The 23,545-nt window shown below is 48.1% G+C and overlaps 9 protein-coding genes across 9 annotated transcripts; 5 read left to right on the top strand and 4 right to left on the bottom strand.

The window, feature by feature from the left end:
* Nucleotides 1-75: 75 nt before the first annotated feature.
* BHQ10_004855 (uncharacterized protein) lies at nt 76-2,676 on the bottom strand (the record flags this gene model as incomplete). Its single annotated transcript, XM_040877266.1, has 4 exons — nt 76-1,622; nt 1,671-1,794; nt 1,843-1,926; nt 1,990-2,676. The coding sequence occupies 4 exons, from the start codon at nt 2,674-2,676 to the stop codon at nt 76-78; spliced, it is 2,442 nt and encodes an 813-aa protein (XP_040733359.1).
* A 359-nt stretch (nt 2,677-3,035) lies between these two features.
* BHQ10_004854 (uncharacterized protein) lies at nt 3,036-4,131 on the top strand (the record flags this gene model as incomplete). The annotated part of the gene is made up of 4 exons (XM_040877265.1): nt 3,036-3,204; nt 3,258-3,600; nt 3,660-4,014; nt 4,063-4,131. 4 exons carry the CDS (start codon nt 3,036-3,038, stop codon nt 4,129-4,131), a joined length of 936 nt encoding a protein of 311 aa, XP_040733358.1.
* A 705-nt stretch (nt 4,132-4,836) lies between these two features.
* BHQ10_004853 (uncharacterized protein) lies at nt 4,837-6,597 on the top strand (the record flags this gene model as incomplete). The annotated part of the gene is made up of 1 exon (XM_040877264.1): nt 4,837-6,597. One exon carries the CDS (start codon nt 4,837-4,839, stop codon nt 6,595-6,597), a length of 1,761 nt encoding a protein of 586 aa, XP_040733357.1.
* Nucleotides 6,598-7,342: 745 nt separating this feature from the next.
* On the bottom strand, nt 7,343-7,808 carry BHQ10_004852 (uncharacterized protein; the record flags this gene model as incomplete). The annotated part of the gene is made up of 3 exons (XM_040877263.1): nt 7,343-7,463; nt 7,533-7,712; nt 7,768-7,808. 3 exons carry the CDS (start codon nt 7,806-7,808, stop codon nt 7,343-7,345), a joined length of 342 nt encoding a protein of 113 aa, XP_040733356.1.
* Nucleotides 7,809-9,126: 1,318 nt separating this feature from the next.
* Nucleotides 9,127-11,826, top strand: BHQ10_004851 (uncharacterized protein; the record flags this gene model as incomplete). The annotated part of the gene is made up of 5 exons (XM_040877262.1): nt 9,127-9,162; nt 9,272-9,289; nt 9,385-9,462; nt 9,523-9,542; nt 9,621-11,826. 5 exons carry the CDS (start codon nt 9,127-9,129, stop codon nt 11,824-11,826), a joined length of 2,358 nt encoding a protein of 785 aa, XP_040733355.1.
* Nucleotides 11,827-12,328: 502 nt separating this feature from the next.
* Nucleotides 12,329-13,368, top strand: BHQ10_004850 (uncharacterized protein; the record flags this gene model as incomplete). Its single annotated transcript, XM_040877261.1, has 4 exons — nt 12,329-12,412; nt 12,471-12,483; nt 12,532-12,891; nt 12,947-13,368. The coding sequence occupies 4 exons, from the start codon at nt 12,329-12,331 to the stop codon at nt 13,366-13,368; spliced, it is 879 nt and encodes a 292-aa protein (XP_040733354.1).
* A 1,007-nt stretch (nt 13,369-14,375) lies between these two features.
* BHQ10_004849 (uncharacterized protein) lies at nt 14,376-17,584 on the top strand (the record flags this gene model as incomplete). Its single annotated transcript, XM_040877259.1, has 5 exons — nt 14,376-14,679; nt 14,735-15,107; nt 15,154-15,524; nt 15,572-16,102; nt 16,599-17,584. The coding sequence occupies 5 exons, from the start codon at nt 14,376-14,378 to the stop codon at nt 17,582-17,584; spliced, it is 2,565 nt and encodes an 854-aa protein (XP_040733353.1).
* A 212-nt stretch (nt 17,585-17,796) lies between these two features.
* Nucleotides 17,797-20,422, bottom strand: BHQ10_004848 (uncharacterized protein; the record flags this gene model as incomplete). Its single annotated transcript, XM_040877258.1, has 3 exons — nt 17,797-18,017; nt 18,069-20,277; nt 20,333-20,422. 3 exons carry the CDS (start codon nt 20,420-20,422, stop codon nt 17,797-17,799), a joined length of 2,520 nt encoding a protein of 839 aa, XP_040733352.1.
* A 1,394-nt stretch (nt 20,423-21,816) lies between these two features.
* On the bottom strand, nt 21,817-23,204 carry BHQ10_004847 (uncharacterized protein; the record flags this gene model as incomplete). The annotated part of the gene is made up of 8 exons (XM_040877257.1): nt 21,817-21,871; nt 21,927-22,371; nt 22,419-22,475; nt 22,524-22,613; nt 22,664-22,796; nt 22,853-22,888; nt 22,947-23,016; nt 23,173-23,204. 8 exons carry the CDS (start codon nt 23,202-23,204, stop codon nt 21,817-21,819), a joined length of 918 nt encoding a protein of 305 aa, XP_040733351.1.
* Nucleotides 23,205-23,545: the final 341 nt, after the last annotated feature.

Here is a 23,545-nt window from a genome sequence, read left to right as displayed (position 1 = left end):
GGTAAATTACAATATTATATAGGGCACGCGATGTAATCGACTAGATAGTCACAACTAACCAACCCATTCCCATATTCAACTGCTAATGAATTGGAACACAGCGGAAACATCTTTCTCCGTCGTCTCCTGCCTTAGTAGTAAATCTTGTATCTTGCCCAATGGCCCTTTCTCACCGTCATTGACAAAGTGGTTCCAAGTGCTTGTATCACCATATAGGATAGCAGGCGCTTTGATGTGTTGGGTTCCATCCGGCCTGCACCTCTTGCATTTGAATGTGTCATGAGTGTCGCTGCGTGTGTCCGGTTTGAACTGGAATAATTCTCGGAGCGAATCTAGCGAGAAATGACGTTCAACATCCTCGGCAGAATCAACAACACAAGAAGATAACGATTGCTTGTGTGACTGTCGCTGGAAAATCTTCTCTTCGATAGATCCTGTCGCAATAAACCTGTAAACAAAGCAGTCCTTCTTCTGGCCATCACGCCAGACACGGGCTAGCGCCTGTTGGTCCGCTGCTGGGTTCCAATCTGGGTCAAAAAGAACCAATCTGTTCGCTCCAACCAAGTTGATACCACAACCACCAGCTTTGCTGCTCAGCAAGAATATAAATTCCTCGCCGTTCGGGTCGTTGAATTTGTCCACCAACTTTTGTCGTTTATTCACATTCATCGTTCCGTCCAATCGTAAGCAACCATATGCACGAGAACGGCATAATTTCTCAAAAAGGTCAAGAGTTTGTGTGTAGTTACTAATCAAAACAATTTTATCGTTTGTATCCTGCCGTATACGTGCCAGCATACGATCAAGCACCATCATCTTGCCTGAGTACCAAGATTTAATATCACGATCACGACCCCTGCCGTCTGGTGGTACATAATCGTCTGGAAAATATTGCTCACAGCCGGGGAGATCCCTTGAAAGATCAAGCAGGTCCGGATGGTTGCACAATTTTTTCAAAAGGCCAATGGCTTTTAGCGGCTGGCTTCCCTTTCCTCGTAGAAGACTTCGGATTTCCGGACTGCTCAAAAAGTGATTGTACAAATTCGTCTGGAAATCGCTGAGGTTGCAAAATACCACATGTTCATATTTTATTGGCAAATATTTTGAAAGGATGTCGTTCGTTCGTCGGATGATGAATTTATTGACAATAGCAGATAGTTCCGATAAGCGTTCATCTCCTTTCTTTCGGTCTTCATCACTTGCTGCCGCATCTCGGCCTCTTAGGATGGGGATTTCGAACTTCTTTCTGAATTCGTTTTGTGATCCCAGCAAGTTCGGGTTCGCAAAGTGGACAAGAGCAAAGTACTCAGAAAGATCGTTCTGGATCGGAGTACCAGAAAGGATGACACGGCGACTGACGTTCAGACTATTGAGCTCTTTCCAGGTTAAACTCTCTTTGTTCTTCAGTCTATGGCCTTCATCGCAAAGCAAGAGACCAATTGGCGTGTCACGGAGATCTTCAACATTCAGCCTTAGCGTTTCGTACGATACTATCAGTACTGGACGCACAACCGAACGACCCGAAGCGATAGCCCATTGTTTTAGCTGACTTGATAATTCGGCCTTGGTGGCTTTGCCGTCAATCACAAACGGTGTCACGGCATCAGGGCCCAACCATTTGACTAATCGATCAGCTATCGTTCTTGGGAAGCTTATAAGGGTCCACTTACCTAGTTCGTTAGCCCAGTTACGGACCAGGGTCGAGGGACAGGCTATGACGCATTTCTGCACAGTCGTTTTTCCAGCTTCTGGCGACTGTTTGAGAAGGGTCCACATCAAGGAGATGCATTGAAGCTGGACATAATTAGTGAATTCTTGCAGTGAAAAATAAGTGCTTCGTACCGTCTTTCCAAGTCCCATTTCATCTGCCATGATGCATCCGTTCGCATTTTCGTCAATCATTCCGGTGGTACATCGATAAAGAAACTTTGTAGCAGACATTCATCAGCGATGTCGACACAGCTGCAGGGTATCCAACACAATACATACCTTTACTCCCTCAATCTGATGAGGTCGGAGGATCTTTGAGAGTCTAGGATCGATAACCACAGGGACTTTTGGACGATCTTCGACCTGCTTCTTTAATCCCAATATATCAGCCAAACTTTTATGAACCAGTGGCTCATCCAATTTTGGCGGCTCTTCCGCCGTGGGTTCCGTCTCTGTTATTTTCTTGACAGGCTTATCATCGACAGTGGGATCGTATAGAACAATAGCAAATTCTCCACTCGGATCATGTAGAGGCTTGACAACAAAAGTAGCTCCTCGTCGCATTCCCAAGGTCGGTGCGGGTCTCGAAGGGTCGTATGCACCAGAGTTCTTGTTCATTAACGGAACCGAAAACCGTTGTTTAATAGTGACTTCCTTATCTTTGACCTTGAATATACCAAATTTGTTGACATCGCGATTCGCAAGGGCGAGTCGTTCCTCGGTAGTCCATGGTCTATTGTAGTCGTCGTCAACAGATCCATCGGCACCTGCATAGTCTACCTTGCGACGCTTCCTACTGGGTCGGTCGGAAGCGATGGTAGTTCTGGCTTGTCCTGGACATTTGAAAGGTTTTGACAGTCGCTCTGCGGATTGATCAGACGGTCCGTGAAGTCGAGCAGCTTTCTGTGGTGTTTGTTTGCTAATGGTAGCTTGTGGGCGTGGTCGCTGCCTGCTTCTTGTTAGCATGAATGACGGATGGTGGTCTGATCTCGAAAGTGTACAAACATTTCTGGATGACAAACTTCAGCCAAACTTCAAGCAACTTGTTTCAAATACTCCAACGCCGTCCAAAATGTGTATCCTCGGGGTCTCGTCGCTCACGTCACGTCCTTCCAAGTGTGCCTGTGGTCTGTATGTAGGCAAGACGCGTCTCACAGACAAAACAACCGCGCCGGGCCTGCCGCTGTGACGCGATATCACGTGATCTGAATGCACGAGACGATCCGCCAACCCCGCCAACATTCAAATATATGCAACTTTTCATGCATGTGAATATTACATACATGACTTGATGACTCTAAATCATCGTCCTGTCAGTCAAGCCAATGTCATCTGACTTTGTGGCTGGATATATCAGCGGTGCTGTAGGAATACTTATCGGAAATCCTCTCGATCTTGTCAAAGTCCGGTTACAAGCTCGAAAAGCCTCGGATACCCTTCGGGCGAGTCAGCAAAGCTATCGCTACTTTGAGTCAACGTCCTCCTTGATAAAAGGTGTATACCATCACAGAAATGCTTCTAAGAAAGTCAATTGCTGACACGACTAGGTGCCGCTGCTCCAATTCTCGGATATGGAGCCTTGAATGCACTACTTTTTGTTGCTTATAATCGATCTCTCAAGTCCCTGGACCCGTCAGTCGATGATCCAATTAATCTTGATGCAAATGTCTCGTTGGTGAATATATGGCTGGCTGGTGCCGCCGGTGGCATGGCCAGTTGGTTAATATCGTCACCGACCGAACTCGTTAAATGCCGAGCGCAGCTCAGTAGAAACCAGAATATTTCTTCCTGGTCAGTCTTTCGGGACATAATCCGGGCGCACGGAGTCAGAGGGCTGTACTTTGGTGGTCTTATCACGAGTGTTAGGGACTCTGTAGGCTACGGGTTCTAGTAAGCAGTCTATCTTGTCAGTACTATCTAGGGTCGAGTCTAATGGATACGATCTCTAGTTTCTGGTCGTACGAACTGTGTAAACGCAGTTTCTCCTCTCTGAATGAGAGCAACCAGCAAGAAGCTTTGAAGGTCCTGCTTTGTGGCGGATTAGCTGGTATTATCACATGGGCTTCCGTTTTCCCGCTCGATGTGGTGAAGACCAGATTACAGGCTCAGCCTATAATCGCACAAACAGTAACCGAAGTCGCAGATGCACAGCAAAGGCCACTTCTGCAAGTGTCATCGCACAGACCGCGAACGCTCAATTCGCTGGAAATCGCCCGATATGCGTACCGTAGTGAGGGCCTCTCCGTCTTCTTTCGTGGATTGGGTATCTGTAGTATACGGGCCTTCATAGTCAATGCCGCTCAAGTAAGTTGTAAACTCCTAGACACATAGATTGCTTGCTGATCAGAATAGTGGGCTGTGTATGAATGGTTGATGAAGGAATTCAACAAAGCATCGGCAGCACCCCATGTGAGCATATAGGGCATTGCTGGGTATAAATTAAAACGATACAGTCCAAAATCTCAGTAAATCAAATATCACCATAGATCAATAGATGATCTTTACAATACGAAGCCATAGTTAAAAGCCCCGCAGTCTCTTGTAGGTCTCCAACAGATTTCTTCACCTCCAACCAATCAATCTCCAGGTGTCTCAGTGGGCTTAGGGCAACCTAAAGTGGAACCTTACACTATTAGTCTCCATTCCAAGCTTTGCTGAGCCTAATCGCCAAATGTACCCCCAATCAAACCCACGAGTGTCACTGAAACTCTAGCCGCATAGGCATGATGGATCATATTTCGCCATACAGGAAAATACGATAACTGTGGCTGTTACTTTCTGCAGCTGGCTGTGGGAACAGACTAGTACAAAGTACGAGCACATTGCGAATCAGCATATGTATCTGTTCAGCTCAACCCAGATTGTGGTTCGATCCTTAGTTTTCGGTATCCGCCGACATCTGTGTTTTGGAAGCACACTTGATGTACTGTGGATGCAACTACTTGGTCAAGTTTGCAGGCCCGCAAGTCCGTATTGCCACATACTTATCCCCTCCAATCTGGGACACAGGATCGAAAATAAAATAGTGGCCACTCTCCTGTCACTAGATATCATACCAGATTCTTCGGATCAGGGCTATTTCTATTAGCGGTTGGAATTTATACGATCTATATACACACGTCGAATATGACGGATCAAAGTTCAGAAAATTCTACTGGCCATGAGTCAGTCAGGCTGCAAGTATATCTCGACTGGGTAGATGCCTGGGTCTCGTCTTCGAAGACAATAACAAAGACGGCTATTCTCCAGCCGGAAGACCCAACAACTCTTACATCAGAGGAAGTATTTGCTCGCCAGCTGGAGGATTCAGCTGATCTTGCACCAGGAGACCCAATCGAGATCCCAAGTTTGAGTACAAATGAAATGGCAGCATACTTTCTGGAAGAGAMCCTGCCATATCTTCTCAACCCGGACGATCTCAAAGCAATCATCCATGCATTTCGTCAACAGTTGGTCCATAGGCGCATCAAGGTGGGTGGAAGACTCCCACCTTCATGCCCTGAGACTGATGTCTTTTCTGAACAATATGATCCTCGAGTAGAATGCAAGTGTGTAGGGAATACACGAGACAACAAGCAAACAATGACGGATCTAGCTTCATGGCAAGATAGCGAGTGTCGAGCCATCCGACGCACTGTTAAAGCTGCTCAGACTGTGATCAGCAGGCAAGCTGAATATAAATCGCAGGGAATATTCACCAGTCAAGGGCTAACTGATGCCGCCATCGAGCTCTTCCTCTCAGGCAGTGATCTTCAACCGATTCCGGATACCTGTCAAGGTTCAGGTATCACAGACCCTATTCCCGAGATCAAAGCACCTGACCGACGACCTAGCCCAACCTGCGACTCGGACCCGGATATCTATGACAGCCTCTTCCCGACGATAGAGAAAATCAAGCTCTGCGCAGATGCCAAATACTTCTTCGCAATGGCCTGTGGCGGTAGCCTAGTTGATGAAGGTCTCTTGCGAGCCATTGCTGATTCAGGAAACGACATCCTCATTGGGGATTATTGCGATGCGGCAGATGAGCAGACACTAAATATTTTGCAAAAGAATGGGGCTGCAGCTGTGGCATTCTTGAAACTCTGCACTCTTGCCGACGTTGTTACACCAGTCCAATTTGATAATCTGGTCGCTTCCCTGATCCAGTTTCGAGTACTGGGGTACTACAGGGACCATACACGAACAGAACTTGTTGGTGGTCTTTATGGTAGCTATTACACTGGACTTCCTGGACCGAGATATATAGACCTCGCTATTTGGGTGGGAATGATGTCGGCGTCATTAGCGACAGGGGAAAAGATCACCGAAGAAATGTACCTCAGACTTGCTACGGTCTGTACCTTGTTAAACGACCTAGTCGATCTGCGAAGTGACACGATGCGCAAACAAAGAGAGAACCTCATTCTACGCGGTGTTCGCGGCTGTCTTTGCGGCTATCTGGACTCCTGTATTTCACATTGTCTAACTCTAGCCTGCGAGGCCTTGGAATCAGACCGATTGAGCGGACTGGTGGTACTTGGGTTCTGTAACTGGGCTGTTATGGCCTCTCACCACAAAGTCTACGAAGTCGTCAACGGCGTTCAGGAAGTAAAACGATACCCGACCTGCAAATATGGCTCAATTGAAGACGAGACAAAATACAACAACCTACTGAAAGCATTAGAGCCCTACGGTACTCTTAGAGAAGAAGGTCGGCATATTTATATGAAACGAGCTACAATGGATCAACTATACGCCGTCAATCGCCTAAAATCAGAAACGCATCTTGCTTGGATGGCTGATGTAACGAGAAGCCTTTTGCAACCGGAGACATTGCGGAAGATTGTGGATGTTGTGCATTTTGAGTGGAGGGGAGATGTTGGAAACCGAGAATATTGCCCTTGATTTTTGGTATATTATTGAGGGATTACCTAGGTATATAGAGCTATTGGCATATACTAACTATGTCTTTTACACATGTATGATTCTAGAATCCTTGAAGCTCGATCTTCGTCCTACGTGATCGCGTTTTCCACGTGGTAAGGCGTATATAGATAAAATTCTCCGGTATGAACTCGCTTGCATAGTAGGAAGACGACATACCAGGTACTATGCACATTCATAACGTAGTCACTTTGTGTCAATTACTTCCATACTTTCAAATTTTTATATTTGCATATTTGATGTATAAATAAACGAAGCGCACATAGTAAATACAAAACTCCACAATGTTACCTCGGCTAGTATCGAATATTCAAAAATTACACGTTGCTAGGACTCAGTGGGTCTCTGCGGTAACGTTGTCACAAAAGCTAGCCTTTTGTGCCGTGAATCGGAAGTTTGTGGGCCGGCTATTCGGGAAGGGTTTCTGGCGAACATCGGACTACTGGATATCGTGCCGAGCATGTGCGGAATTAGCGACGTTTCTCTAGCCTCTATGGTTTGTTGTATTGTTGTAGGCGCTTGACATGACTGTCTTCGTTTGATGACTGAAGCTAAGGATGATTGGTAGAGCATCCCTTATCCGATATCCTTCGCGATCGTGCCTGGTCGAATTGTTGTGTCAAGTGTCCAGAGTCGAATTGCTTTTTTCTTCGCCTCGTTTATTGTTTCATTATTCGTTATGATCGTATGATCGTCGAGTAAGCCACTAGGCTTCAGGTTCGTCGGTATCCATCAGCGTCTGGTCTCGCTTGCCATTATCGACGCCCAGTCCCACTGCCTGCTCGGCAGTCTTGTGTGTATGCACATCTTCCTTGAGGATTCGCAGTCTATCAATTGAGGAGCATTGTCAGCAGACCGTCCGCAATATTTTTTTCGCACGAGTGCTCGAGCCTTACCTTCTCTTGTGATTCTTTCCCTTGCGGTGCGCTACAAGATTGTGCTCGGTCTCGAACCATTTTGCGCATTCGACGCAGTAGTGCTGCCCCAAGCCGGGAAGATCTTCGGCGTCCTTGGTGTCTTGGAAGTCTTGAAGGTGTTTGCGGGAGGTGAGGTCTTGACGGATTTGATCATAGTCTCTGTAGTTAATGGCAATCAGCTATGAATTAATGGTGATTGTTGAGTCTGCCGTACCTTGTGCGTCGCTTGGTCTTGAGTCTTCTGGTGGCACCCATTCTGCTCTTTTGTGCTTGCGCTTTCAAAGACTGGAAACTGAATATCTCTGTATCAATCGGCAATCTGTGACTGTCGTACTTGACTGTCTGGACACAGTAATCTCACGGGTTGAGTCGTGTCGATAACAAGCCTGCAGCGCTGCCATGTGAAGCCTAACAAACAAAAAAAAATTCAGGTAGATTTATCTAAGCGCTGATTGGACAGCGGCCGGCGGGTCGAGCGCTAAACGCCGAATCCGGCTAGTGTCTAATGGCCATGCAAAACGGCGCTTCCGGCTAAGATCGGATAGAGGACACTGGCTAATCCGGCCACGGCAGGTTTTTCTTTCTTCCTAAGCTATAACCTGTAACACTTTGTATGGAGTGAAGTAATTTATGACGTCCCTGCTGCACTAGCTTTCTTAGTTGCTTGTGAACTTGTTTACACGCATCGAGTACGTAGTATTGTTCCTGGTCTGAGGGATCTGAAGTACACAATTGCAACGATAGTCTGAATTAGTTTCAAGTCAATTGCAAAGTTTCAAAAGCTAAAGTGTAACATAACTGTCATGAGCATCGTGGAATGGCTGCCGCTTTTGCCCCTCGTCAACCTATCCGGTTACGGGTGTCGCCATCGTCCGAGCATGTGCTTGAATGGCTATCTGCTGATAGACGGTCCTGAACAGGGCCATATTTTCGCGGCTAGGGCCATGCAGCCGGAAAGGCAAAAACTATGTCTCCTCCTGCAATCGACGCAGTGATTTCTAGGAGTCATGCTACCGAGGAATCGTGTATTCATGCCTACCGGGTTGAGACAGCTTGAGCTTTTGTAATGTCTTGCATGCCATTGGCACCTGCACGCTCCACCGTAATTTACGGGAGCGTATAAGTGGTACCTGCTGCGTACGCGCTAAAGGGATGCGGTATTTTACCTGTATTAGTCTCGTTCTCCTTCCGTGGGAGAGAGCAATTAGCAGCCCGGTGATTGGCTGGATACAGCAACACCTGCCGGATATCGCATGCCTGGCCTGACTCCTGCCGAGCAACAGGAGAAAAGGATGTAAATTTCAATACGAGCTCCCGTAATCCGTAACACACTGCCGGCTCAAGCTCCGGTTTTAGAGTACCACCCGCCAGCGTCACTTGCGTTCTTTTCTGCTCATAGCAACGCCAACCTTTTTTCACCTGTCTTTTTCCTCTCCTCTCCTTCTTTTATAACCTCTTCATCTCCATCTCCCCTCCACATTTTCTGTCCAGGCTTTGGGGCTATTCTTGGACATCGTGTGCTTTACTCATTGAATGAGTCGCAGCTCTGTCTATCTTGCCTAGAGATATCAAGATGATCTCCACTAGGCTCACCCGCTTGGGTGCGGTCGTAAGTTGCCTTCTGTCCTGAAGTTGGTGCGATGAGGAACTCGTGCGCCCACGAGAATTCCAACAGATTGCGCGTTTCGTCAATGATACTAACAATTTCTCGTCTACAGGGCACCAAGTCCCGAGTTGTAAGTCATTCCGCGCCACCATATTCATCGACTTCGTGCTATCAACAAGGCCGCGACAGTCAGCTTGATACCAATTGTACTAACAATCAATGTAGCTACTCGGTTCTCGTGGAATGGCCACCGTCTCTGACTCTCCCCTCGACAAGAAGGTCGAGATGACCAACTGGGAAAAGGTTAGCGGATCCTCGCTGATAACAAGGGTGTGCAATGCTGACGTCAATCTGGCTTAATAGGGCAACTACATCAACTACAAGTATGATACTCTTCAAAGCTGCAATAAACAAAAGCAGCTCAGGTGACATGTAGAACAACGAGTACTGACCGCTTTTAGGAAATTCGCAGAGAACCTCGCCATCGTTCGTGGCCGTCTTAACCGACCACTGACCTTCGCTGAGAAGATCATCTACTCTCACTTGGACGACCCTCACGGTCAAGAAATCGAGCGTGGAAAGTCCTACTTGAAGTTGCGCCCTGACCGCGTTGCTTGCCAGGATGCTACTGCTCAGATGGCCATCCTTCAGTTCATGTCCGCCGGCATGCCCTCTGTTCAGACCCCCGCTACCGTTCACTGTGACCACTTGATTGAGGCCCAGCTCGGCGGTGACAAGGATTTGGCTCGCGCCAACGAGATCAACAAGGAGGTTTACGAATTCCTTTCCTCCGCTTGTGCCAAGTACAACATTGGTTTCTGGAAGCCAGGTTCCGGTATCATTCACCAGATCATTTTGGAGAACTATGCTTTCCCCGGTGGTTTGATGATCGGTACTGACTCTCACACTCCTAACGCTGGTGGCCTCGGTATTGCTGCTATCGGTGTCGGCGGTGCTGATGCCGTCGATGTTATGGCCGGTCTCCCTTGGGAGTTGAAGGCCCCCAAGGTCATTGGTGTTAAGCTTACTGGTCAGTTGTCTGGCTGGACCGCTCCCAAGGATATTATCTTGAAGGTTGCTGGTGAGCTCACTGTCAAGGGTGGTACTGGTGCCATCATTGAATACCACGGTCCTGGTACTGAGTCTCTTTCCTGCACTGGTATGGGTACCATTTGCAATATGGGTGCTGAAATCGGTGCCACTACCTCCGTCTTCCCCTTCAACGACCGCATGTACGACTACCTCAAGGCCACCAAGCGTCAGCAGATTGGTGACTATGCTCGCGAGTACGCCAAGGAGCTCCGCGAGGATGAGGGTGCTGAGTACGACCAGTTGCTCGAGATCAACCTCTCCGAACTCGAGCCTCACATCAACGGTCCTTTCACCCCCGATCTTGCCACCCCCATCTCCAAGTTCAAGGAGGCTGTTGAGACCAACGGCTGGCCCGAGGAGGTCAAGGTTGGTTTGATCGGTTCTTGCACCAACTCTTCCTACGAGGACATGTCCCGTGCTGCCTCTATCGCTCGTGACGCCTTGAACCACGGTATCAAGTCCAAGGCTCTCTTCACTGTTACTCCTGGTTCCGAGCAGATTCGTGCTACCATTGCCCGTGACGGCCAGCTCCAGACTCTTGAGGAGTTCGGTGGTGTTGTCCTCGCCAACGCCTGTGGTCCTTGTATTGGACAGTGGGATCGTAAGGACGTCAAGAAGGGTGAGGCCAACTCTATTGTCTCTTCCTACAATCGTAACTTCACTGGCCGTAATGACGCCAACCCTGCCACCCACGCTTTCGTCACCTCCCCTGACCTCGTCGTCGCCATGTCCATTGCCGGAACCCTCAAGTTCAACCCTCTCACCGACAAGCTCAAGGACAAGGACGGTAACGAGTTTTTGCTCGCTCCTCCCACTGGTGAAGGTCTCCCCGAGCGTGGATACGACCCCGGTCGTGACACCTACCAGGCTCCTCCCGCCAACCGCGACGCCATTGAGGTCGCCGTCTCTCCTACCAGTGACCGTCTCCAGGTTCTTGCCGGCTTCGAGCCTTGGGATGGAAAGGATGCTGAGGGCATCCCCATCTTGATCAAGACCAAGGGCAAGACCACCACCGATCACATCTCTATGGCTGGTCCATGGTTGAAGTACCGTGGTCACCTTGACAACATTTCCAACAACATGTTGATCGGTGCCATCAACGCCGAGAACGGTGAGGCCAACAAGGTCAAGAACGCCGTTACTGGCGAGTACGATGCTGTCCCTGCTACTGCTCGTGACTACAAGGCTCGTGGAATTAAGTGGGTTGTTATTGGTGACTGGAACTACGGTGAGGGTTCTTCCCGTGAGCACGCTGCTCTTGAACCCCGTCACCTTGGTGGTCTTGCCATCATCACCCGTTCTTTCGCCCGTATCCACGAAACCAACTTGAAGAAGCAGGGTATGCTTCCTCTTACCTTCACTGACCCCGCCGACTACGACCGTATCCCCCCCGATGCCAAGGTTGACTTGCTCTGCACCGAGCTCGCTGTTGGCAAGCCCATCACTCTCCGTGTCCACCCCAAGGATGGCAGCTCTTTTGACATCAAGCTCTCCCACACCTTCAACGAGTCCCAGATTGAGTGGTTCAAGGACGGATCTGCCTTGAACACCATGGCCCGCAAGAGCGGTAAATAAATTACTATTATGAGACAACGAGGTTGAATAATTTCGACAAATTTGTGATACCACTAGAGAAAACTGTGGTTTCAGAGCTTGACAATTTTGTGATATGTCAAACTGAGACTGGTTGAGCGAAATAATTAAAAATGCTACAGCTTATTGCCTATGGTTGGCTCGATTTCTTTGGTGTTTTGCATGGAGATAGCCCGTCATGTTTTATATGTCATCTATTTTTTCTTGTTCAGATTAGGTATATCAGTGTATAACGATGTTCTTTGCCATAACTTGTTCCTCAATATTTCTTCAACCGTAGATCGTTATGGGATGACATAATCTTCCGATAAGATCACGTATAAAATTGCCGAGGCTCGGTGATGTTACTTTATATCGACCGAGTAAGTGATCTGTATGCTTTTCTAGTTGCTGTCAAACATTGTCGCACCATATTTTTCGTTCGTAAACTGAATCATAATTATTTCTCACACGGATAAACCAATCGCTGCTGCGAATATCGACCATGGCTACTCAGCTCGTGCCGCTCCCAGAGGTCGAACGATTAAGTACTACAGTTATCAGAATTCTAGCTGGAAACCCTGGCAAAGTTAGTCCTTCCTCTCCCTGGTAGCAGCTCTAGAGACTGATTTTAACGTATGGGCTAGTTTACATTACAAGGTTTGTCATTCTAATCATTGCAGAGAATTTGTACATTGACATCCTCAGGAACAAACACATATCTAGTCGGCCGTGGTCCTCGACGTCTTTTGATCGACACTGGAGAAGGTCGCCCCCGCTGGGCCACACTGCTCCAGTCAGTCCTCAAAGAAGAGAACGCCGTTGTCCACGAGGCATTGCTGACACACTGGCATCCCGACCATATCAATGGCGTGCCGGATCTACTAAAAATCTGCCCCCAGGCTACAGTCTACAAACATCAACCGAAAGACGGACAGGCCGATATTGAAGATGGACAGATTTTTCGAGCTGATGGCGCGACGCTACAGGCATTTCATACACCGGGGCATACGGTCGATCATATGAGTTTTATATTACAGGAGGAGGATGCTATATTTACCGGCGACAGTATGTATTTACCTCCGGAAGACAGGTGAGAAGGATCGGGATGCTAATAAATTAGATGTTCTGGGCCATGGAACAGCCGTCTTCGAAGACCTCAGCACCTATCTCAGTAGCCTCAAGAAAATGAAAGACTCAGTCCGGGGTCGCGCCTACCCGGGCCACGGCGCCATAATCAACGAAGCCAGCGCAAAGATAGGCGATTACATCAACCACCGCCAACAGCGCGAAAATGAGGTTTTGCGAGTGCTCAAATTCGGCAAGCTGGATGTAGCAGCTGCTGAATCTTCGCCGGAGAGAGTGTCGAGCTGGACGCCGATACAGTTGGTGAAAGTGATCTATAAGGATGTGCCTGAGAGTCTGCATTTACCGGCGTCGCATGGCGTCATTCAGGTACTGAATAAATTAGAAGCGGAGGGCAAGGTTGAGCACGATGGAGATACTGGAGAGTGGCAGCTTACTGCACAGAGACCTGCTTTGTGAGAGTACTTCCCCTCATGTGGCTTGCCAGGGKAGGGTATTCTAGGAACTCTAGGAATGATAGAGAGAACCAAGTGATAGGCTCTTTTAGGGCTACGAGTAAGAATCGGAAGCGTGGTCTCATGCTCGGTTTCTGTTTTTGTATTCGTCTGCTTGTATAATGGGCATGATAATGCGCGGTTTTCATGGTGTGGTAGTATGTAGTATTGCTGTACTGACTGTATGTCTTACTGTATGTAACTTACTACCTGACGGCAGTTATGTACAGTCAGGTCTCCACTGCCCGATGTTGCCCCTCCATACCTACTCTCTGCTCAACCTTCTCCATATATTATTCCATGCCTCATCCTACGTGTTCTTCTCTTTCTCGTTTTTTTCCTCAATGAAGTCGTTATTGAGGACATCTTTACCGTTCCATCTGGCTGCGCCATTGCCACTGCCCGGCTCTCAGTGTGTTGCGTGAAGAGAGAGAAAAAAGAGTCTAGACACTCTAGTTTCTACTCCTCCACCAGCTTCGTTTCCGGTGAACAAAGAGAGACGTCATTCCAACCGCAAGCTACCTCACTGCGCGCTTCGTGTATGAAGTTGGGTCTGTTGGATCAGTTAATCTCCAGGTAATTATTGTCTTCATCATTATTAATATTATATGACATTATTCCTGTCTTTTCATCGCATCCTACCAGCATAAACCCTGTCGCCTTTCCAAAAGTCAATGACATCGTGCCGTCGTCGGAATTTGACCCGGTTTTTACCCGACGCATTCCTTGTTTGACCTGTCACCTCAAAGTCTCGTACTCAGGCACTCAACTCAATGCGGACGGTGCATGTACTCAATTCTTTGACAACTATACTGACACTCTCTTAAGGGAATTGAGGAATTGATTGCGCTACGAAGCTGTTCCTTACCCCACGTTAGCTACCAACTCTGCAGACAGTCGAATCGCCCGGTCTAGATTACCCCATCATATCATATCATCCCTACAATTCATACCGTTTATACATACGCCGACATGCCTTCCGAAGAACAACCCCAGACCGAGGAGTCGAGATTGCTCCTCGTCTCGAATCGACTGCCCATTACAATCAAGCGCTCGGATGATGGAAAGTATGATTTTTCCATGTCATCAGGTGGTCTCGTCAGTGGGTTGAGTGGCCTGACGAAATCGACTACGTTCCGGTGGTATGGGTGGCCCGGCTTGGAGGTTCCCGAAGAAGAGATTCCCGTGGTGCAGAAACGGCTCAAGGATGAATACGGGGCCATTCCTGTCATGATTGATGATGAGCTTGCTGATCGACATTACAATGGCTTCTCTAGTGAGTATATCTGCTTGCTTGCTTAATGCGACTGATGCTAATGCCGGTTGTCTAGATTCGATCCTTTGGCCGCTGTTTCACTACCACCCCGGCGAAATCACATTCGACGAGTATGCATGGGACGCATATAAAAAAGCCAATCGTCTGTTTGCGCAAGCCGTTGCGAAGGACGTCCAGGATGGTGATTTGGTATGGGTCCACGACTACCATTTGATGCTGCTACCGGAGATGCTGCGAGAAGAGATTGGCGATACGAAAAAGAATGTCAAGATTGGTTTCTTCCTTCACACACCGTTCCCCAGCAGTGAGATTTATCGGATTCTGCCTGTGCGGAACGAACTTTTACTTGGTGTCTTGCATTGTGATTTGATTGGATTCCACACATATGACTACACACGACACTTTTTGAGTAGTTGTTCACGACTTCTGTCAGTATACTTGCTATCTTGAGGGGACAAGAACTAACAGATCTAGTAACCTCCAAACCACACCAAATGGAATCGAGTTTCAAGGCAAGATTGTCGCGACTGGCGCCTTCCCCATCGGCATTGATCCGGACAAGTTCAAGGAAGGGCTTTTGAAAGAAAAAGTCCAGAAACGAATTGAGATGCTTGAACAGAAGTTCCAAGGAGTGAAACTCATGGTCGGAGTAGATCGTTTGGATTACATCAAGGGTGTACCACAGAAACTACATGCTTTGGAAGTGTTCCTCAGTGATCACCCCGAGTGGGTTGGTAAGGTGGTACTCGTACAGGTTGCAGTCCCTAGTCGACAGGACGTCGAGGAGTACCAGAACCTGCGAGCAGTTGTCAATGAGCTTGTTGGCCGGATCAATGGAAAGTTCGGTATGTGCGCTTGCTCCATTATTTTGAACATTGACTGATAAACATAGGCACCGTGGAGTTTATGCCAATCCACTTTTTGCACAAATCAGTCAACTTTGACGAGCTCATTGCATTGTATGCCGTTTCAGACGCATGTATCGTGTCCTCTACCCGCGATGGAATGAACCTCGTCGCCTACGAATATATCGCTACACAGCACAAGCGCCACGGTGTTCTTGTTCTGTCTGAATTTGCTGGAGCTGCTCAATCACTCAATGGCAGCATCATCGTCAACCCTTGGAACACCGAAGAACTCGCCGGCGCTTATCAAGAAGCCGTAACTATGAGCGAAGAACAAAAAGCACTTAATTTCTCCAAGCTCGAAAAATACGTCTCCAAATACACGAGTGCATTCTGGGGACAATCCTTCGTCAGTGAACTGAAACGCATCTCGGCACAGTCAAAACAGAAGGTCTCAGTGCGAAAAGCGTCGCTTCTCGTGCCTGGCGTGTCCACACCTGTAATGAACGGCGACGGCGAGCAGACTGCCCCAGATGAGGTTGTAGTGGTATCGTCAGAAGGAGAAGCAGAAGAAGAAGGTAAATTCTAGATTCATTACTTGAGCTGGTCGCAAGACAAGACAAGATACTACAGGTCATAATAGAAAACGAGTTGCAGAGGTTGGCGTACGGAAGGCGTGTTTGGATTATTCTTTCTCCCTCATTGAATACGAGACTTTTTATCGGTACCTATGATAATAAACGATTTACATGTACACTAATGAACGCCTGTTACTAATATCATGCAAGACACCCAAAATAATTGTCATTCAACTTTTTTGTTATCTTGTCAAAAGTAAAATGTAGACCGCTGACTGGTCGATTCCAGGACTTTATAGTAGAGACAAACAGTGCAAACACAGCGAGAAATCCATCCGCAACATCTCCGTTCGTAGTCTTCCCATTCAACAATACACGGTCTTGCTTTAATTACAAGCTCGACCTTACGCTACCTCGTCGAAGAATAAGGAGGTCGTTTTACTTTCAAACGTCTTTCAATTTCAGGGGCTACTGAAGAATAGCTGAATTGACGCAGCGGGCGTCCGACGACTCGAGCAAAATTTACACCTACCTTCCGCCGACGAATTCMCCCGACACAAAATGGCGCCCAGCAACATCCTCAGAGGCAGCCTGCTTCTCTCCTCGACAGTGGCAAGATCTGCAACTAGAATGAATGCCTTTCAGTCACAGACCAGATATGCAGGTGCCATCAACGCCTCGGGCTCGCGACGATCGATCTGGAATTTTTTGACGGGCGAACAGCAGAAGAATCAAGCCGCAAAGAAGGGCGAGGAAGAGAATCAACAGCAAGAGCAAGAAGCAGAAAACGAAGTTGAGGAGCAGCAGTCCACATCTTTAGACGCACAAAAACAACAACAACAATTAGATGCCCAGAACCTGGCATCAGCCTCAACCTTCTCCGAGACGCAGACCTCACCAACCCCCATAATCGACCAAGTCAAAGAAGCCGAACAAGAAATCCTTCCCTCCGAACAACAAGAAACTAGCTGGCCCTCCGACGTCCCCCAACCCTCAATCAGACAATACCCCTACACCCTCAAACGCGGCACTGTAACCAGTGTCGGCCTCATGTCAAAAACCGTGCGCGTCGCCTACCAGCACCGCGAATGGGATCGCAAGATTCGGAAATACTACCCGAAAACCACGACCTATCTCGTGCACGATCCACGCAATTCGCTTAGGGAAGGGGATGTCATTGAGTTTTCGTCGGGGGCGCCGAGAGCGCCGAGTGTGAGGCATGTTGTTGAAAGGATTGTGGCGCCGTTTGGGTCCGCGGTGGAGGAGAGGCCTGCTGTGCCGACGAGGGCGGAGAGAGAGGAGGAAATGGTGGCCAAGAGGATGGTGAAGTTGATGAGACAGGCAAGCAGGAAAGCTGCCGAGGAAGGAGAAAGCGATGTTGGGAAGGTGATGAGGAGGGTTGTGGAGAGTAAGGAGCATGTTGGTAGGATTCGGGGGTTGGTTATTGAGCGTGCTGCTGCTCAGAGTCAGGCTAGTGCTTAGATATTTGTTTGTTTGCCCGATGGGTGGTGTGTACGATGTAGGTTAGTGTCGATTTGTACATTTATTTTGTTCCTAAATCTAGATATAACTTCAACTCACAATTCACTTTTGATACAAGTGTATGAATCCGTTTTCATTCTCTGATCATATAATACATCGATAAGTCATGACCTACGCATGCAACGACCAGTATGCACTCATAAGTGATATGGCTACCCCCCTCTCTCCCCATACTCCCTCGCCCAATCCTCATATCTCTTCAATCCATCCTTGCCCACACTGGGCCGGATAGTATACAGACTCGCCTCGAAATCCTCAAATCTGATCGGTCGAATTTGATCCATGGGTGTGTGTAGCAATGCCTCGCCTAAATTGCGCAGCGGGCCCATGGCGGCGTCTTTGGCGAGGGCGGTTATATCCGAGCCTGAGAAGCCTGCTCAATGTTATTAGAATTATTTTACAAGAGGGGTCTGAGGAGAGGTACCTTCGGTAACTTTGACGAGAACTTCTATATCCTCATTCGACATTTCATGGGTCTGATGGCTGAGCAGGCGGCGGATTTGTTGTTCGCGGACATGATCTTCTGGTAATGGGATGTACTGTCGACGCACAAATCGGCGTCGAGCGGCTTCGTCAATGTCCCAAGGCAGATTTGTTGCAGCCAGTACAAGCACTCGACTTGGATCGCCGCCTCCATCGTGACTTTTATCGGTTGACTGGTTTCGTCCTGCAGCGGCGCGTTGTAGATCGGACCATTGAATCAAAAATTCTGTCTTGGATCGACGGGATGCTTCATGTTCCGTTCCAGATGACCGTGTCGAGAGCAAAGAATCAATCTCGTCAACGAAAATAATCGACGGCGCTAATGCTTTGGCAAGGCCGAACAAAGCTCTAACAAGCTTCTCGCTTTCTCCGTGCCATTTCGAGGTGAGTGTAGACGCAGAGACGGAGAAAAATGTTGATTTGGACTCTGTCGCTACGGCCCGCGCAAGCATCGTCTTTCCTGTACCTGGTGGTCCAAACAATAGCATGCCTCGCGCAGGTTCCCGTAATCCCATGAACAAGTCTGGTCGTAGAAAGGGATACACCACAGCTTCTTTGAGCGCCTTTTTAGCTGCTTCTAAACCCGCAACGTCATCCCAATGTACCTCGTCGCCTCTGACGACTATATCATTCAGAATCTGCCGAGCGGCATTCACATCAATTCCTCTAGGCAATTTCTTCATAATGTCTCGTAATTTAGGATCTTCCTCTCGTTCAGAAGAACTGTCCTCCCTGGCAGAGTCCTGGTCACTCGATGGCGGCGTAATTCTAGGCTTTCGTCTTGGTGCAGGAGGCTTTGGCTTCCGTCCAGCAGAAGCAGCGGCACCGTCAAAACTTGCATCTGACCTTCGCGGCGGTGGGCGAGCTGGTTCGTCTCCACTGATTGATGAGACGGATGCTCGATTTGCTCCGGTAGAACTCAATGCTCGTGGGGTAGATTGTGATTTAGGGAACGTTCTTCGTGCTGGTTGCTCTGATGTCTCGCCTGTAGACGGTGATACTGTAGAATTTTGCGTTGCGGAAGTAGATCGGTTGAGTGGTGGCGTTCTAACATTTCTTTCACTGGGAGCAGTGGCTGGATGGGAAAGATATTCTTTTCGATAAGCGGGATATCTGGGCGGTGGCAACGACTTGATAGACGGTTTAGGTGCCGTTGGCGGCGGTTTGTTCGATGCATCCGCCGTAAGTGACTTTGAAGCCGCGGCAGCAGCAGAATCAATCTGCGGAGAAGTAAGACCTGGTGACGGCGCTTGATCGGGATACGCAGGTTCTCTCCAGGTCGAGCTCGGAAGATAATCTGATGAAAACGGACTGCTGGCAACCTTTTGTTGTCCATTTCTCCTTGACACATCTTCACTGGACAATCTTTGTCTCGACTCTGTCTCCTTCCGCAGATCAGAATCACTAGACTCTGCCGCAAGAGGCACTGGTTTTCTGGTGGTCCCCCAAGCGAGCCCTGCAGCTTTCGATGCTGCCGGCCTAGTCGCACTACGGCTCGAAGACGACGATTTGTATTTCGACTTTTTAGGATCTTTCTTCTGCCGTAGCGTCGTAAGCATAATCTTTCTTCTTTCCGGACTCGAGCCGCGAGACGATTCCTTCGTAAGTGGTGTACCCGGCGAAGATACCGCAGCTGGAACAGGTGATGGCGAAAGTCTGTGAGGAGACGAAGACGAAGGAGCTGGTTCTTTCAATTCCAGAGACGGGGCAGGCGTCAACGATACTGATACCGCTGCAGACGATGGTCTCACCGGTAGAGGCGGAGGTTTTGACAAATCCATATAATCAACAGCAGGTATAGTCCCGTTCCCAATAAAACCCTGCGGACTATTACTGCTCGCATTCGTACTCATCAACGGCTTCTTTCCCTTTCCCAACTTCGGCGGTCTCGGACCCATTGGCCTATTTCCAGAAGAATCCTTCTCATCAGTACTTTCGTTCTCAGCGGCTGCTTCTTTCCTACTCTCTTGCAACGCTTCCAACAGGTCGACTCGTTCCTTGCATTGTAATTCGAGCTGTCGAAGGGAGTCTTGGAGAGCTTTTTCCGTCTCGGATTTGGGCACGTAGTTTGGGGGCACGCGGTAGGCGTTGTGGTAGTATATAGTGTCGAGAGCGGAGCGCCATGATCGTAGGGCTTCAGATTCGTTGTTCTATCAGATGTACTTCGTTAGTATAGACTTAGTTGCGTTTGGTGAGGCAACTTACCTGTCCCTCAAAGTAGACGGCAGTAGAACACATCAAATAGCACTCGTCGTACGTCTTCTGCATGGAAGACGAGGGCTTTGAGCGCATCATCTAGAAGGGAGGCGCGGACTCGAGCTCGCCATGCGATTGTTCGTTCGAATCGTTTCGCAATTGCTCCCGAAGGTCTCAAGTGGGGAGTCCGAAGGAGGGGTTGATCATGAATGTGTCTTGGGAAATGATATCAAACAAATTTAGAAGTCAATGTGGAATGAGTACTGTACCAGTCCTTTTGATCAATATGTGGCTGAGCACCCCCGAAAGAATGGAGTGAGACTGTTCAGCGAGTGTGAGTGGGCAGACTGATGGGTCTTTCTCGCGTGACGTCGTTACTCGGCCTGTATTTGATCTTCGTTTTTGGCCGGGCTGCTTTGAGCTAGTCACATACTTCGATTTCCTAGCAAGGATTATCAGCCTATAGACTGTTCGTTCTACATGGTTGTGACTATATTTATACTAATTGCACTATAGGAAAAATATGTAGTTATTCCAACTTATCTAAGTAGATGCAATATAGGTGCGTATTATTGTAAGTAATGTTATATTCAATACAGGACATGGTTTGGGCTGTAACAGATATCACGGCAAAGATCGATGAAAAAGGGCAGTGACGTAGTGAAATCTTCATACATTACGGCGTAATTACGGTATCTTGAAACACGGACGCGGCGATCGAGCGCATTTGCCATACATTTTACATACATATGTTTGTAGAATATACTTCATAAACTTTGTTCAGACAATTCTGTATGTTTTCTTGTCTGCATACCTAGTAACGTCTTTCTCCCCTTCCACAATCGCCAATCGTTCACCATTTGAATGAGACAAACAACCTTCTGCCACGTATCTATGATTACATGTTAAACACAAAACATTAAACACCTTGAACAATACAAAAAACAACCACGAGGAAAAATAAAACACCCCACAAATCCAGGTGATTAGTAGATGATAAGAAATGAAGAAAAAAACCACCCGTTTTCTCCCAGGTCTGTATAGGATCTTTTATTGTCCCCCTTGAACGCCGATAAAGAAGCAACGTGACGAAATACAGTTGCAGTGATGAAAGAATCCCAATTTCGGACGAGAAACCAAAAAAGTGCTTCATGCTGATGAAGACAAGACACGCCGAATCGAACGTTTGCTGTTGTGATGTGAATATTCATAGTCCTTTGGAGGTTGTGATGAAAATGACGAGCAACAATATACATCGCTGAAATGGAATGTTATGATGCGAGAGAGTCGTAGCAGCTAATTGAGAAGCCCGTTGGTTTCGGAGGTCGAGGAAAAAAGTGCGGACAAAAATGACGTTCTTTGACTCCTATTTGTTTGTAGCGGTTGTAGAGAATTGATGTTGTGGGTAAACGGACGTAGAAACCTGTCTAGTTCGCCGAGGTGTCATGTCGAAACGCATGATATTCGTTGAGAACGGTTAGCTGCTGGTTTGTTTATTTGTCAGACATTTGGTTCTTGAAATAGGCTTTGGCCATTTCGTATGAAGTCCTTTGTACAGTCAGTCAGTTTGCTCAGATCATGAAACAGGAAGCATGAAACGTACCAGCAAATCGCCGTACTGGGCATGGTCGAAATAATTCGAGGTCGCAGTCCGCGCAGGAAACCGGCCCATCCGAATTGACGCTTGATGATAGCAGCAGCATTGAATAACCCTCGTGCAGAACGAATCTCCTGGTCCGTCGCCAATCCTCGGGTTTGCAAAAGTGTCTTGATCACGTCAAGAGGGGTGGTAATTGCAGCTGCCACGGCACCAGCGAGACCTCCTGCAATACAATGAGTAAATGGATCGTATTCCTTCGACGGATTCATGAATTTCGATATTGACTCGTAGGCGACGAATTGCGTGGCGGTGAAGGGGACGGTCATGCTGAGGGTGGTCGGGTACGAGACGTAGAAAGCCTGCAGACCTTCGGTTCGATACACTGTTCGGGCACATTGCGCGATTGACTTGTGAACGGATCCATGGACCTGCATGCGCTGTTTGATGACTGCTCGAGTTAGCGGGACGATATCGAAAATTGTGTGGCGAACATACCATCGAATGGATTCATAAGAGCGTCACTGGCGATAGTAGCGCACGCACCGCTCAGAGCTGCGAATATCAGTAACGTCCTTCATCACATCTCAGGAGAAAAATTACCAGCAGCAAATGGATGATGACCATCCTCATTTCCACCCGCAAACTCCTTGACGGCCTCATATGTACCAAAATAGACGGCGTGGGCAGGACCTGCCAAATTAGCCGTTTTCCAGACCCCTCAGCCCCGTTTATACACATACCAGCACCCACAATCACGCTCGAAACGCCTTTCCACAGCGTCCTCCACCCTTCAATTCGGTAGATGGTCGACACCGCATTCGTGATTCCAGTATAAAGCCCGCCGGAGGTCGGATGTAAAACTTGCATTCGCGTCTGAGGTCAATTAGCTTGCTGTAAGTATTGAATGGCCGCTGATCGTATAAACAAACCTTTAACAAATCAACGGGATACATAACCGAATGCTCCTATTTTTCCATCAGTCCATCCATCCGCTGCCTGTCCCAAGCTGTATAGGAGTCATACCGCAATACCCGCAAAAGCGCCGGCTAACATATTGTGGCCMAAGCCATAATTCGAAGGAAGAGCTTCGTACCTGTATCATGAAGACGTTAGCTCATCCCACATGTTCTTTCAAATGTGGTCCAAGATCGTATCGTTGAGGGTCATTGAATCATGACGCAAATGCCAATCCGACCAGCCCGACCCCGTACGCATTCAGTGCAGAAACTGAAAGAAAATGAAAACATACTCATACTCCTGTCCAGGAATGTGTTCCGCCATCCGAGCTGGAAAGAGCTCTGAAGGCGCAGCCGGAGCCGCAAGCTGAGTCCCGGAGGAAGTTATTTTGATGGATTATCGGCGGTGATGCAGGAGAGCAGATAGGAGGAATAAATTCCTGGCGTAGGCTGCGGAGAGAATCGTGTAGAGAGGAGATGGTCGGGGGAGTGATGGGTGTAGTAAGAATAATAGCCAGCTGGAGTGAGATCGTCAAGAGATGTCGGAGTGGAAGGAATAAAAAGTCTGGCGGAAATTGGTGTAGCTGTTTTGCTCGGTTTGCATTGGCATCTCACCTTCCGTTAGGATGGTTGACTAAGTAGAACCGCCTCGGCCTGTCTTGTTAC

Source organism: Talaromyces amestolkiae (assembly GCF_001896365.1).
Source record: "Talaromyces amestolkiae strain CIB chromosome Unknown scaffold8.1, whole genome shotgun sequence".
NCBI classification, from domain to species: domain Eukaryota; kingdom Fungi; phylum Ascomycota; class Eurotiomycetes; order Eurotiales; family Trichocomaceae; genus Talaromyces; species Talaromyces amestolkiae.
The sequence above is the reverse complement of the archived record's forward strand: the minus strand, read 5'-3'. Positions and strand labels throughout refer to the sequence as shown.